At 50.2% G+C, this 15,373-nt stretch overlaps 1 protein-coding gene across 19 annotated transcripts in view; it reads left to right on the top strand.

Moving 5' to 3' along the window:
* The window catches only part of MAPK8IP3 (mitogen-activated protein kinase 8 interacting protein 3), a 44,244-nt gene continuing 28,871 nt past the window's right edge, over positions 1 to 15,373 (top strand). For all 19 annotated transcript variants that reach the window (XM_086376416.1, XM_086376417.1, XM_086376412.1 and 16 more), the window contains exons 1-2: positions 1 to 482; positions 13,099 to 13,219. In XM_086376416.1, the coding sequence (XP_086232542.1) occupies positions 165 to 482; positions 13,099 to 13,219 (439 nt within the window). In that variant the 5' untranslated portion in view covers positions 1 to 164. The remainder of the gene's footprint in view (positions 483 to 13,098; positions 13,220 to 15,373) is intronic.

The following is a 15,373-nucleotide window of genomic DNA, read 5'->3' as shown; positions in this document are numbered from 1 at the left end:
AGCTGAGTGACGGGCGCAGCATCAGCATCAGCGGCGGCGGCTGAGCCCTGAGGCGACAGCGGCTGCGGCGGCGACGACGGGCCGCGGCCTCCGGACCACGAGCAGCCGGGGCGGGCGGGCGCGCCGGCGGACAGCGGGCCGCGCTGGCGGCTGCGGTGGCCACGATGATGGAGATCCAGATGGACGAGGGCGGCGGCGTGGTCGTCTACCAGGACGACTACTGCTCGGGCTCGGTGATGTCGGAGCGGGTGTCGGGCCTGGCGGGCTCCATCTACCGCGAGTTCGAGCGCCTCATCCACTGCTACGACGAGGAGGTGGTCAAGGAGCTGATGCCTCTCGTGGTGAACGTTCTCGAGAACCTCGACTCGGTGCTCAGCGAGAACCAGGAGCACGAGGTGGAGCTGGAGCTGCTGCGCGAGGACAACGAGCAGCTGCTCACCCAGTACGAGCGGGAGAAGTCGCTGCGCAAGCAGGCCGAGGAGGTGCGTGGGCCGGCCGCGCCGGGGCCCCGCCCGGGGACCCCCGCCCCGCCCCGCCCGGGGACCCGCCCTCAGCCCCGGCCCTGCGCGGGCCCTAGCTCCCGCCCCGCCCAGCCCACCAGTGCCCCCGAGCCCCGAGCCCGACCCGGGTGAGCCCTACCTGGGGGTGAGCCCAACCCCTGGATGAGCCCGACCCCGGGATGAGCCCGACGGGGGAGTGAGCCTGACCCGGGGATGAGCCCTCGTTCCCCTTTCCTCTTGGCAGGCTGCTCCAGCTGGGAGCCCCAGCCCTGAATCACCTGGCTTCCCTGGGGGACCTTGCAACCTAAACCTTCCCGGGCCTCCTTTATATCCCCCTCACATTGCAGACGCCAGTTCGTTTTGCTTTTGTGTGTTTTGCGCAAACATGTTCTAGACCGCAGTTACTACTTCTGGTTTGCTGCAATTCTAAACCCTTCCAGGAATGGGATTTATGGTCTTAGGGTTCTGCGGCCAGAAGAGGTGTTGTCGGATCTTTTCTGTGCCTTTCTGACCCAGTGTTTTGAGGGTCGGTGACTTGGGTGAATTTGGTGACTGACGTAAACACATAACCAAAGCCATGGTTAGATTGCTCTTCTTGCATCAGATGAAAGACTCCAGGTTTCTGGAGGTGAGTGCTCTGTTCTGTGGTTTCCTCCTTTGGGAAGATGGTCAGCTTATGTGGGAAAGGCTGAGAAATTTCACTGTGGCTTCTGAGAAGATAAAAGTAGAATTTTGAAGTATTCAGTCGTCTTCTCGGATACCTCCATAGCCTGGAGCTCACTTATTTGTGAACCCATTAGAAGAGTCATGCATTGCAGGGAACATCTCTTACCTTCGTTCATTCACTGTGAAATCTTTAGCCCCATTGGCAGAGCCAGGTGGATTCGGGGGCCCGGGTCCTCCTTCCTGCTTTGCGCCTGTGACCTTGTCCATGTTGCTTGCCCCTCTTCCGGATTTTGATTTTCCATCAGTCATATGAGTTGGCTGCCCTGGGTGATCTCTAAGCCCTGAGGTTCTGATGTTCCAGGCACTAGGTGATGCTCTTTGACTTATGAATAGGAAGTTTCTTATTAAATGAGTTAAATTTCTTTTTAATTAATTTGGGCTAACTTTTTTTATTTTAGTATTGAAATGGAAGATTGCTTCAATATCTTGGTGTTTTCTTAAGGCAGGACAGCTTATGTCCTTTTCGTTTGGTTTAAAGCATGTTTATAAAATTCCACCATGCCTTGTGTTGTCCCTACTTACGGTGGCTTATTTTGTTCCGGGGTTTTCCATCCATCTGTCAAAAGGAGGTTGCCTATTGATAAGGGTGCCAGGCTCCACCAAAACTGATTTAGGACTCTCGACTTAAGGGGGTGCAAGAGCTTGTGGAATTCTAGAGTTCAGAGTGGCCCTAGGCATTTACTGGGAAACGAACTGGCCCCGACTGGGGGTGGGCCAAGGTCACATGGCTAGAAGAACCAGGCCAGGACCCAGTCTGCCCTCACCCCTGACTTCCTTCCATGTCATGCTGCTGTGGGAGGGCAGAGAGCTGCACCCCCAGGCTGGAGTGCTGGGGCTCCCCTCGCCAACCAGGGCCAGTGGCTGCCTCGTGCTGGGCAGCACCGCCCACTCCTCTAACTGCTCTCAGCCGCCATTTGATGCCTCACTGAGATTCTGAGTAGGTTTGTTTTCTTTCGTCCTGTATCTGTGTGGTCAATGTAGTGGATGAGAAGAAACTCAAAGGAGAAAGATGGACAACCTTCAGGTTGAGAATCCTAACGTTCTAGCCTAAGAATTAGCTCTGTGTGGATGAGGCCTCTGCTCTGCTGTGCTCAGTTCAAGTGTAGCCATGACGAGAGTGCTTCTGGCCTTCCCGCTGCCGCCTGGTGCTCGCGCGGCCTGGGGAGAGTGTCCTGGAGGCCGAGCCCCACCCCCGCCCCCACCATTAAGAGCTGCTGAGCAGAGCCACAGAGCGTATGAGCGCTTGGCTGGTGGGCAAGCAGGCTGTGATCTGATGCTTATAATGTGCCCTTGGAGAGACCTCATGTGAGGTTACAACCAAGAAAAGGGCCAGGGACTTCCCTGGTGGTCCAGTGATTGGGACTTGGCTTTCCAGTGCAGGGGGCACGGGTTTGATCCCTGGTTGGGGGGCTAAAATCCCACATGCCTAGGTGCTAAGAAACGGGGACGTAGAGCAGACAATATTGTAACAAATTCAAAAGATCATCCACTTCAAAAAATCTTTAAACGAAAGGCGGGGGGCAAACTCTGTGACCATTTTTGCACTTGAGCTCATTTACTAAATCCAGCAGACAGAAAAGACATGGTGGCCTGGCTTCTTTTTGCAGGCGGGGCCTGAGAGCAGAGATGAGGGCCTGAGACCCGGGAGCTGGCCCAGCCCCGGCTGCAGGCGTGTGTGTGATGCAGAGTGGCTCCTGCTCTGGGGTCACCCTGCTCAGGAAGGCTTAGTCAGAGCTGGGTAACCTGAGCCGCTGCAGCCTTCCAAGCACTCGGAATCTGCAGAGTTAGAGGGAGCCTGGAGCAGGGCAGATAGCCCTGACCCGCACTTCTTGACCGTAAAAGCCGCAGTGAGAGGTGGCGAGTATGTTCTTGTCCCCAGGAGGCTCATCCATGGGAGTGACGGTAGCTAGAGACATTGGAGCCTGGGAGGGGGCCAAACAGAGTCTGCAGGTGCTGGGGTGCCAGCCTCGCCTCTGAGAGCCACACGCCTTGCAGTCCATCTCCCCCTTTCTGGCTGCCCTGGCCACATGGCAGCCCCTGTAAAGCCAGTTGGTTGCCAGAGGTGGCACATTGCTTTCATCTCAAGTACCAAGTCCCATGATTAGCTGTTGTTTGCCTGGAGAATTGTGGCAAGGCCGATCTAGCCGAGTCAGGGAAGAGCACCTTGATGGGGTTGCCTCCGCTGGCCAGCCTGGGGCGCCTCGATCTCTGACCATGAGGGTTTTGTCCTTGTCATCAGGGCCAGCGAGTCCCTCTCAGACCTGCAGGGCTAAATGGATGCTGCTGGCTTCTGAAACCTCTACAGAGACTTTAAAAATGCTGAAGCTGCGTCCTATACAACGTGTTTAAAACCCACTGAGTTCTTTCTCAATGGGAAAGAAGGTTGGAAACGGGCATTTGATCAAGACGGCCGGGAGCGAATGGGCGGTCCAGGCCACACTGCCCACGGCAGCCCCAGGGAGGTTCGGGCCGAGGCCGTGTTGGCTCTGATCCTGGGCAGCGCAGGGCTCAAGCGCCGGCTCATAGGAGGGCAAGTGTCCGAGAGACAAGGTGTGGGTTTCTTAGCCTTCCTCTGCCTGAAAATCTCCTTGGCCCTAAAGAAACTACTACTGACGCGTCCCCTCCTCCTTGTCAGCGACTCCAGTGCGGTGAGATGGGGCTGTGGGTGTTTGCTCAGCGTTTATAAGCTAGACAGTTTATTTCTATCCAAAACTGTGTCGAATCGCCTTGTGCAAAAGTAAGGCTTTCCACTGAGAGTTATTTGTACAGCATGAGGCTGGAGGGGGCAGAAGCCATCATCCTACTCTACAGTGAGAGGCTCACTTGGCATTTTCCGTAAGTGAATTAATATACCGAATCAGGAGGTCTTCTTCCTACGTGCCACGTTACAGACAGTAGACTCACCCCTGCTTGGACAGGTGTGCAGTTTCTTCTTCTGCCATGTTGTCGTAAAGCAGTTTTTTTTTTTTTTTTTTTTTCAGTTCTTAGCTTTTTTTAGAGGAAGCCATTAAGATTTGGTGCCTGGATCTGCCTTGCATGGTCGCCTCTAAATATTGGTCCATTAGAGCTCTACAGTCACACCAGACTCTCCCTAAACATGGAAACAAGCAGGCCCCGCAGGGCAGAGAGTCTCTGCTTCCTGCTCAACCAGGGGCAGTGCCCTTCTGGTCCTTCCTGCTCCAAGGTCGGGTCCCACAGAGATGCCAACTGCCTGTGCGTGTGCTCCTGAGGCAGGAGTGTGGCTCTCCTCTGCCCCTGCCCCGTGCTGAGCTCTCTGGTTCCTGGAGGGCAAAGCCGCTGTCTCTGGTTTTCAGCCATCCATCCATCGTCTGTCTGACACAGCTCTGCGTGAGGAGAGAAATTTCTACTGTGTTGTATCCACACAGGACCACACACTTCACGTGTGGCTCAGGCTCCTGAGGATAAGTTTCTATTATTTTTATGTAATTTAAATTAATTTAAGTGTAAATAGCCACACGTGGCTGAACCGGGGAACTGGGCAGTGCAGCCGTGGATGGTGTGGCTCAGTCCTGTAAGGGCAGGCAGGAAATGATTCTGTGACTTGTTTCATAGCCTCCGGTAAGAAAAGAAGGGACTTAAAAGGGGGAGTGTTTTTCCTTCAGTGAACATGTTCTACAAAGAGAGGAGACCCCAAAGTGTAGCAGGTTTTGAAACAGGAGAACAGAAGAAAATATTAAGGAAGAAAAAAAAAGGGAATTCTAGCTATTTAGGAAACAGCAGAGAGGTGATGAAATTCTCGAGAGGCTGAGGAGAGGTCTGGAGGGAATTCCCAGCACCTCGAAAGCAGCTGTGCGCACGGCTCCTGGTTAGACCATGGAGCCCGGCCTTCTGTTCTGTTCTTTGTGAGGTCAGAGCACTAAACTGTAATGTTTGAAGTGTGCAGTTTGGTGACTTTTGACACATCTATACCTGAGAAACCATGCTTACAGTCAAGATGACGCTGACCTTCACTGTTCCCAGAGTTTCCTGCGCCCCTGCCCCCAGGGTCTCTCCCCGCTCCCCCCTCCCCAGGTGACCGGGGCTGCTCTCTGTCGCTGTAGCTTGATGTGCACTTTCTAGAACTTTGTTCAAACGGAATCCCGCAGTATGTGTTCTTGTCTGGACAGGCTTCTCTCATGGGCGAAACAACGTGAGGTTCACCCGGGTTGTAGTCCTCCTTTAATCCATCCCGTCCTTGCCGAGTGCAGCCCGCTATGGGGTGTCAATAAGTCCCCTCTGGAAGACGGGCAGGAGAACTGGGCGGTTAGAATGCGCTAGTAGCTGGCGGGGTGTCCCAGGAAAGCATCCCTGTCACCGGGACAGGGAAGGCTCACTCCCCATGGAAGGAAACATTCGCCAACACCCAGAGCCGTGGAGTCATAAGTCAGTGACCTTGTCCGAGCCCCTCATGGTCGAGAGATTTGGGAAGCACCAGGTTCGGCAGAACGCAGCTCCAGTGGTGGTTCATTAGACAGGGTCAGGGTGCTTGGATTCTGATCTTCAGCAGCGGTGGGCTCCCGGCCCTGCCTCTGCTCCAGCACCGTGGGGGCCCTGCTTCTGCTCAGCTGCAGCTGGGGCTCCTGCCCCCTGCCCCCGCGTGGCCCCTTACAGCCCCCTCCCCCAGCAAACTGGACCCAGATCCAGGCGGGTCCCCCTGTGTGAGGCCTCGGGCTTGCAGTGTGTGCTTCCGGACACAAGACCCCGTCCTTCGGTCTCTCCTGTTGGGCTGAGTGAGAGGGAGGTAAAAGCCGAGCAGGTTAGGAAATTGAAGTTTGTGTAAACTGCTCAGAACGCTTCAGAGAACGCAACCTACTGGATAGGAACTTCCCCCAGGGAAGTTTCTCCCAGGTCCAGACACTTAGTTTTAATCTTATCTTCCTTTTCGTTTCCTTCCTCTGGTACCAACCATGTCATATATAGTAAAGAAATGTAATATGGATTTCAACATGCAAAGTATATATTAGTATTTAACATAAAATACTTAAATAAATAATGTATTAAAGTGTGTAGATTTTACACACACACATCTTTCCTGTCTGTCTTACCAGCTCTTGAAAATCGGTGTGAATTAAACCAATGCCGTTTGTTGGGGTTTCTCTCAGGCAGATGCTGATCCAGTGGTCCCTTTAACCTCAATGAAGAATCTTTGCTTTTTTCTGAAATGAATCCAACCTAGTGCTTGGGTTCCTTTCCACTGTCCTGATAGCAGGGTGCACGCGTGCTAAGTCATTTCAGTCGTGTCCAACTCTGTGCGACCCTATGGGCTGTAGCCCGCCAAACTCCTCTGTCCATAACTCCTCTATCCATGGGATTATCCTGGCAAGAATACTGGAATGGGTTGCCATGCCCTCTGCCAGGGATCCGACCCAGGGATCAAATCTGTGTCTCTCATGTCTCCCGCATTAGCAGGCAGGTTCTTTTCCACCGGCGCCGCCTGAGAGGCCCAGCCTGATCACAGACACTTGTCTGAAGCTTGAATGCAGACATGCCCTCCCTCCCTCTCCCACCTGCCCACACTGCACTGTAGACTAAACGGTAGCAGTCGAGGGACATGGGAAGAAAGCTGGGGAAAACCTCCGAGGTGTGAGGTCTCACAAGTTCATCACGTCGGTGAGCGCCCGGTAAACACTCGATTGTGACAGAAGTCACCGACAGCAGCTGGGCACTAACCGTCGTCTGGAGAGGGGTCTCCCCAGGCACAGAGCCTGCACTGCTCTGCCTGCCTCAGATCAGACACCCCAGAAGAGGCTTTTTCTTTTGGAAATGCACTCTGCACCTCACCCTCAGGAAGGAATTATGTGCAAAAGAACAAAATCTTTGATTCCTGTTGAGTATATTTCAGTTCAACCAGAATTGAATTATCTCCTGTGTGTGACCCTGGCCTAAAGGACATATATAAGAGGGAAGGATTGGAGTTAACGTCTTAATTTACTTTGCCTTTAAGTAAAATAACCTCGGTTGTGAACGTTACCAGAATTCTAATGACTGTGCTACCAGGAGTGATTGCCTAGTGACCTCTCTCACTTGGACTTGGGGTTGCTGGCTTCTGTTGCCTTAATTTTGTGTTTGACACAAGCAGTCAGTTTACTCCTTAAGTTGGATTTTATGTATAGACTGGGAAGAATGCTCTCGATCAATGGGACACTGAGAAAAGCCGCCTTGATTCCTGGATTTTACAAGAGCCCACATCTCAGGTTACTTCAGTGTGTACCTTGAAATTCACCAAAAAGTAAATTCCAAAAGCTAAAGCTGAATTTAATTTCAAAACAGAGCCATTTTTTTTAGTGGGAGGGAGGGGAAAGTATATCTTAGAAACAAAACCTGCAGAGGGGACCGTGTGGTAAACTGGTATTTAGACGTGGGAATCAGGGGTTTCCCAGCTCAGCATTCCGGTTAAGTCACCCTGATGCCTTTTCCTCAACTGTCAGTTGTTCGTCATTGCTCTTCAGGAGCAAAAGATTTCTTGTGAGATGACTTTGAACCTCTGTGTGTTCTAGGCGCTAAGTGACACTTGGAATAGCCTTGGTTGAACAGATGACATTTCCAAAGAACCTCAGATCTGTGGTGCGTGTAATTGACACATCATTGGTGTGTGTCTTTTTCACTTGGCTGTGGCCAAGCCTTCTGGGGGTGTCCCAAGGACATACCACGTGCGAACCATGTCTCAGACAAGAGATTCATTCTGTTTCACCATCCAGCACCAGGCCGACCCACTCAACCCAAATGCTGTCAATTAAAACTTTTATTCCTCTCATTCCCATTTGTATTGGATACATTGGCCATATTCAATAACAATGGAAAAATGTTTAGCTTTCTTATGGAAGACTTCTTTATAGAACTAACTTACCCTGTGCCCCACTCCTGAAAACTCTTGACTCTCTTAAATCTTAAGCAAATGATCTAGGACTTCCCAGATGGTCCAGTGGCTAAGACTCCGAGCTCTCAATGCAGGGGGCCTGGGTTCGATTCCTGCCTAGGGAACTAGACTCCGAATGCTGCAACTAAAGATCCTGTGTGCTGCAACTAACCCAGTTCTGCCAAATAAATAAATGTTTTTTAAAAATAAAGTAAATGATCTGTAAATACAAATACTTTCTGCTTCCTTGAAAACATTTACTGGATCTTTGTGACCTTAACCCAGTTAAAAGAGTTCCCTCCTGACCCCTCGCCCCGCCTCCCCCAGCTGCTACCTCCTTGCCTCACTTCACCCCCTAGCCTCCAAGCCCCCGCTTCATTCCACCAATCGCTTCTCGTTTGTCTTACTTCATCCCAAGTCTAGCCCTAAGGATTGCTTACACAAAGCAAAGATTCAATAGCTGCTCCAAGAGACTTCCCTGGTGGTCCAATGGCTAAGACCCCCGCTCCCAGTGCAGGGGCCCAGGCTCGATCCCCCGTCAGGGAACCAGATGCCACAACCAAAGATCCTGAATGCCGCAATGAAGATCAAAGAGCCCGTGTGCCACACCCAGCGCAGCCAAATAAATAAAAATCAGTGTTTTAAAAATCAGTAAACTAAATAAAGAAAATGGTCTCTAAATAAAGTATGTTCTGCTTCCTTGAGAACACCTATTGCACTTTTTGTGACTTTGACCCAGTTAGTAGAGTTCCCTCCTAACCCCTCTCCCCGCCTCCCCCAGCTCATTTTGGAGAACTGATTTTCAACCATTTTTCTGCACTCACTTCACCACCAGCCTCGAAGCCCCTACTTTATCCCATCAGCTGCGCCTCACTTGTCCAGGGGATTCTTACTTCATCCCAAGTCTCACCCCGAGCGGTTCCTCATTCAGAGCGAAGACCCAGTACCTGTTTAGTCTTGGCCAGGCACTAGTCCTTCACATTATTTATCCCTCATAATATTTGATGAAGGTGACGTTGAATCTTCCGTTTCAGTTAAAGAGCTAGCTTGCCTCTTCATTAACTAAAATTACGTAGTGATGTTGTAAGAGTCTTTTCAGGAGAAGAAAGAGGACATCTTTCAAGCTTAGAGCAGCGTGTTGTGTGTGTGATGCTTCCGTGGGCGCAGAGCCCCTGAGGTGCCCTTAGTCAGCTCTAGGCTGACCCCCGAGGCAGCAGGCAAGGAATGGCTCCTCCACATGCGCCAAGTGCGGTGGTTGCCGCCCCGCCAAGGGCCTTCAGCGTCCCAGCACTGGTCCAGCCCGGCAGAGAGGCCGAGGGCTGGCCCTCTAGTTGGCGGAGGTCCCTCATGAGTTTCTTGGGGCTTCTCATTCATCTGGGGAGATGCTGCCACCCGATGGTGATCACGAAGCGATGAGCTGATTCATGGCGTGACCAGGCCTCTGGGGACTGTCTCCAGCATTGGATTTTTTTTTCCCTCAAGTATTTTGTTTTAAATCAAGAGTTATTCAGTTAAACACTTGCTGAGCTTCCCTGGTAGCTGGTAAACAATGCAGGAGACCCCGGTTCTATTCCTGGGTCAGGGAGAGCCCCTGGAGAAGGGATAGGCCACCCACTCCAGTATTCTTGGGCTTCCCTGGTGGCTCAGCTGGTTAAGAATCCGCCCACAATGCCGGAGACCTGGGTTCAATCCCTGGGTTGGGAAGATCCCCTGGAGAAGGGAAAGGCTACCCACCTCAGTATTCTGGCCTGGGTCACAGAGTCGATGTGACTGAGCAACTTTCACTCACTCATCAACTTTTCAGGCAAGAATACTAGAGCGGGTGGCCATTTCTTCCTCCGGAGGATCTTCCTGACCCAGGAATGGAACCTGTGTCTCTGGTGTGGCCTGCACTGGCAGTGCCGCCCGTGGGCCGAGGAGTCTGGCAGGCTGCAGTGCACGGGGTCTCGAGAGTCAGGCACGACTCAGCGACTAACCCACCGCCAGCACCACCTGGGCAGCCGCTCTCTTGGACTTAGTGACCACCTATCAGGACGGATTTAGAAGCATCTCACTGACCCCCTTAATCTTTCTCTTACGTTGCCTTTTGCTTCAAAATCGTTTTAGCTGACTGTCAACTATGAGATGCAGGTAACAAGATGAGATACAGGTGGGAATCGTAGGGAAATGGTTGGCACCGCAGAGTGCTCTTCTTTGTGTAAAACCTTGGTGTTCCAGCTTGGACGTGGGCCCTGGCTTGGTTTACAGGGAGGGAGAATTTCGCTCTTCCCGCCTCCCGCCTTCCTTCTGCCCCATCGCACCTCTTTTCACTGGCTCAGGATGAGATTTCCCTTCCTCCCAAGTCCAGCCTTGAGCATTTTGTCATGAAAAACAATCCTGAGGACCGAAGAACAGATGCTTCCTGGCAGGCAAAATGCTGATTCAAAAAAATGCGTGCTTAGTCACTTCAGTTGTGTCCAACTCGAAAAATAAACAAGTAAATGCAAGGACTTCCCTGGTGGTTCGGTGGCTAAAACTCTGCTCCCAGTGCAGGGTCCCAGGTTCCACCCCTGGTCAGGGAATTAGATCCCACATGCTGCAATTAAGATCGAAGAAGATCCCTCGATTATCCAAATGAGATGCAGCACAACCAAATCAATAAGTATATAAATAAATAAATAAATGATTGAGGAGGACTTTCCATTTAATCAAGAAGGATCTGCAAGTGGGAATAAATAAAGTTCTGATAAGGAAGACTGAAGAAGTGGACTGTATATCAGCCATTAAAAGACCCTGTAACACTACAAGTTTAAGGAAACCTTTGGTTACTGGATCAGATATAGACTGAAATAGTCTTAGAATCTAGCAGATGACAAAGGTAGCCCTCAAAGCCATGAAGAAAGGGTAAATTATTAAGTAAATAGTGCAGAAGTAAGTCAACTTCTATATTGCACACAAAGTACATCCTGGGAAAATACTTGTGGCATACAAGACAAATTCTTGAATGGATCTAATAAGTCCTTACAAATTGTTAAGAAAAGTAAGAACCTGTAGCAGAAAATTGGACAAAGGACATAATGAGCTGTGGACAGGGAGCCTGGCGGGCTACAGTCCATGGGGTGGCAAGAGTCAGACACGACTAAGCGACTAAACCACCAGCAGAGCAACCTAAAAGTCCAACAAGAGGCAATGCTAGTTGAGTAGACTCTGCCCTGCACACACAAGCCCTCAGGGAACATGCATACAGCTGTCAGAAGTGGGAAGTGTAGAATACCACTCTTAGAGTGGAAAGACATTCAAGCGAGGGAGTGGGTCAGATCCAGATACCATGTACAAAATGACGGCACGTCCAACACAGACACACACACACAAGTCTGGAAGAGTGTCACCCAGTTTTATCTGACACTCTCTGGATGCTAGAATTTGGTTTTGTTGTTTAATCATTGATAGCACAGCAGAACTATGTCTTTTTTTTTTTTTTTTAAGTTCACTTAACACTGTCATAAGATTTTTCTATAAAAATATATGTTTATATCACTTTTTAGTAATAGGAATTAAAATTACCCAATTAAAAATTTTCTTTACCAGTCAGGTAACAGCATGTCTGTTCTTCATATGCTGGTCATGACCACAGTCATTGAAAACTGCTCATTTTAGTTTTTCGTGCAGCTACACCATTTGTGTGCATTTTCATGGCAGCGGGTTATATGTTCTTCATCATTTATTTTACTTAAGTTGCGTGTGATGTCATCAGGGCAGATTTTCCTTCTCACTCCTTTCCCCGGTCCTGCCCTCTTTGTCACTGCTCTGGGTGAGGCATCCCTCAGGCAGGAGCCCCAGTGCTTTTCAGCACAAAGACCTCTGCAAAGCTGCTGCGGGGAGAAGCGTCTCTGGGGCCCGAGTGGGGCTGAGGGGCTGAGTGCAGGTGTTATGGGAAATACAGCTGTGGCCGACGTGAATTCATCAACTCCCCAGATGCCTGAAACCTGGAACCCACAAGCCGCTTCACATTCCCATCCCTTGAAGCCTCTTGACATCCTCAGAACCCAGCTGACGTGTATGCTTCCTACAAATGAAATTTGTTACTAATATTTCTATTTCCCAGGCAGTACAATCGAGGTTTTAACAGCTCCCATCAGGGCTGTGGCCGGGCTGTGTGTCCTGGAGGCCCCCACCTGGTCCATCCCTCGGGAACCAGAGCCCGCCTTCACCCCAGGCTGTCAGAGTTAAGCTCGGTCTCCTCCTAAGAACATTTAGGATTTTCTTTTCCTTTGTGAACTGCTTTCTTCTCACTTGATCTGGTAATAATCTTGCTCAGAAAATTACCACATAAGGTGCAGATTCCAAATCCAGACCAACAGCCCCCCTCCCTGTTTTTAAAAGAATCAGAGCAGCACTGTGCGTTGCTAATTATTCTACGAATGACGGCATCCTGAGCTGAGCGGTGACCGAGATACATGTTAGGAGGGCAGTACGCCCGGCCTCTTTTAGATGCTCAGGGTTCAGTCTTTTCCACAGCTACGTCATTTGTGGGGCTCAGTGTCAAAGTGGAAATGCAGGCCTCTTAAAAACTATTAAGAGGGACTTCCCTGATGGTTCAGGGGCTAAGACTCTGTGCTCCCAATGCAGGGGGCCCCTGTTTGATCCCTGGTTAGGGAACTAGATCTCACATGCCGCAATTAAAGATCTTGCATGCCACAAATAAGACTCAGTGCAGCCAAATAAATAATTAGTTTTAAAAAAATAAAAAATAAAAACTATTAAGAATTTCGAGATTAAAGTGAGCATGTGGGCTCTTCCAGCTTCAGGGCCCCGAGTGACTTCCCAGGCAGCTGGTCAGAAGGCCGTGGTGTCCACTCTTGGGGAGCTGTCTGGCCCTCCTCTCCCCCAGGGCTGCCGTGGGCAGTGGACAGAAGGCAAGGGGCTCGGCTGGGAGGCCCACATTCTGAGTCCAAGCCCTTGCCCTTCTGAGGGGCCGATGTCATCTGGCCCGCCCACATTTACGACACCTGCTGTTTCTCTTCCTTGCACGTATAGAAATTTATCGAGTTTGAAGATGCCTTGGAACAAGAGAAGAAAGAGCTGCAAATCCAGGTGGAACACTACGAATTCCAGACCCGCCAGCTGGAACTAAAGGCCAAAAACTATGCAGATCAGAGTAAGTCGGAGCCAGAGGGAGGAAACGGTTCCTGACCGCACTTGTCCTCAGCCCTGCCCCAGCGTGGAGGCAGGCTGAGCGATGAGGGCCACGTTTCATCTTCATTGTGATTGATTTGTTTTCTCTCTTTACACGGCTCTGTGTGTCTGTCAATGGCCTCAATTCCTCTGTGGAAATAAATAAAGTACATAAATAAGGCCCCTCTGATGACAGAGCACGTTTGCTCAACGCTGCAGTTTGGCCCGAAATGCACAATCTCTGTGTGGCCTTTTAGGACAGGCTCCCCAGCTGTGGTTTGGGGCTCCCACGAGTGCTCCTGGGGAGCGGGTGTTCCTCCGTGACCCCAAAGGGGATGCTCTTGTAGGGACAGTTCCTGGGGAAGGTTTGGCCCAGAAGGCTGCTTACGGGAACACCCTCTCCCTTGCAAAGAGAGGCGAGGAAAGCATTTTGTTTTTAATAAAAAATATTATTTTAGCTTTAGAAGTCATTGTTGAAACAATACTGTCAGGGACTTCCCCGGTGGTCCACTGGCTAAGACTCTGAGCTCCCAGTGCAGGGGACCCGGCTTGGATCCCTGACCAGGGAACTAGATCCCGCATGCCGCACCTAACACCCAGCACAGCCAAATAAGCAAATATTAAGGAAAAAAACAAACTATACTGTCAAAGTTATAAGGACCCCTGTAATTTCAGGTTTCTGTGATAGAGGTTTGGATGGCCTCGTTTGCTGCCTTATCTCACTACCTTGATAACAGGTGCCTTCATTCCTCTGAAAAGTTCAGTTCAGTTCAGTTCAGTAGCTCAGTCGTGTCCAAATCTTTGGACATGCCAGGCCTCCCTGTCCATCACCAACCCCCGGAGTTTACCCAAACGCATGTCCATCGAGTCAGTGATGCCATCCAGCCATCTCATCCTCTGTCCCCTTCTCCCCCTGCCCCCAATCCCTCCCAGCATCAGAGTCTTTTCCAACGAGTCAACTCTTCGCATGAGGTGGCCAAAGTATTGGAGTTTCAGCTTCAGCATCAGCCCTTCCAATGAACACCCAGGACTGATCTCCTTTAGAATGGACTGGTTGGATCTCCTTGCAGTCCAAGGGACTCTCTCAAGAGTCTTCTCCAACACCACAGTTCAAAAGCATCAATTCTTTGGCGCTCAGCTTTCTTCACAGTCCAACTCTCACATCCATATATGACCACTGGAAAAACCATAGCCTTGACTAGACGGACCTTTGTTGGCAAAGGAATGTCTCTGCTTTTGAATATGCTACCTAGGTTGGTCATAACTTTCCTTCCAAGGAGTAAGTGTCTTTTAATTTCATGCCTGCAATCAACATCTGCAGTGAAGCCAAAAAAAATAAAGTCTGACTCTATTTCCACTGTTTCCCCATCTATTTCCCATGAAGTGATGGGACCGGATGCCATGATCTTAGTTTTCTGAATGTTGAGCTTTAAGCCAACTTTTTCACTCTTCTCTTTCACTTTCATCAAGAGGCTTTTGAGTTCCTCTTCACTCTCTGCCATAAGGGTGGTGTCATCTGCATATCTAAAGTTACTGATATTTCTCCCAGCAATCTTGATTCCAGCTTCTGCTTCTTCCAGCCCAGCGTTTCTCATAATGTACTCTGCATATAATTTAAATAAGCAGGGTGACAATATACAGCCTTGACGTCCTCCTTTTCCTATTTGGAACCAGTCTGTTGTTCCATGTCCAGTTCTAACTGTTGCTTCCTGACCTGCATATAGGTTTCTCAAGAGGCAGGTCAGGTGGTCTGGTATTCCCATCTCTTTCAGAATTTTCCACAGTTTATTGTGATCCACACAGTCAAAGGCTTTGGCATAGTCAATAAAGCAGAAATAGATGTTTTTCTGGAACTCTCTTGCTTTTTTGATGGTCCAATGGATGTTGGCAATTTGATCTCTGGTTCCTCTGCCTTTTCTAAAACCAGCTTGAACATCTGGAAGTTCGCAGCTCACATACTGCTGAAGCCTGGCTTGGAGAATTTTGAGCATTACTTTACTAGCATGTGAGATGAGTGCAATTGTGTGGTAGTTTGAGCATTCTTTGGCATTGCCTTTCTTTGGGATTGGAATGAAAACTGACCTTTTCCAGTCCTGTGGCCACTGCTGAATTTTCCAAATCTGCTGGCATATTGAGT

Source organism: Bos grunniens, chromosome 25, assembly GCF_055505025.1.
Source record: "Bos grunniens cultivar Pamir isolate PY7600 chromosome 25, Bosgru_T2T1.0, whole genome shotgun sequence".
NCBI classification, from domain to species: Eukaryota; Metazoa; Chordata; class Mammalia; order Artiodactyla; family Bovidae; genus Bos; species Bos grunniens.
Note: the sequence above shows the minus strand (reverse complement) of the source record. Positions and strands in the feature narration are given on the sequence as shown.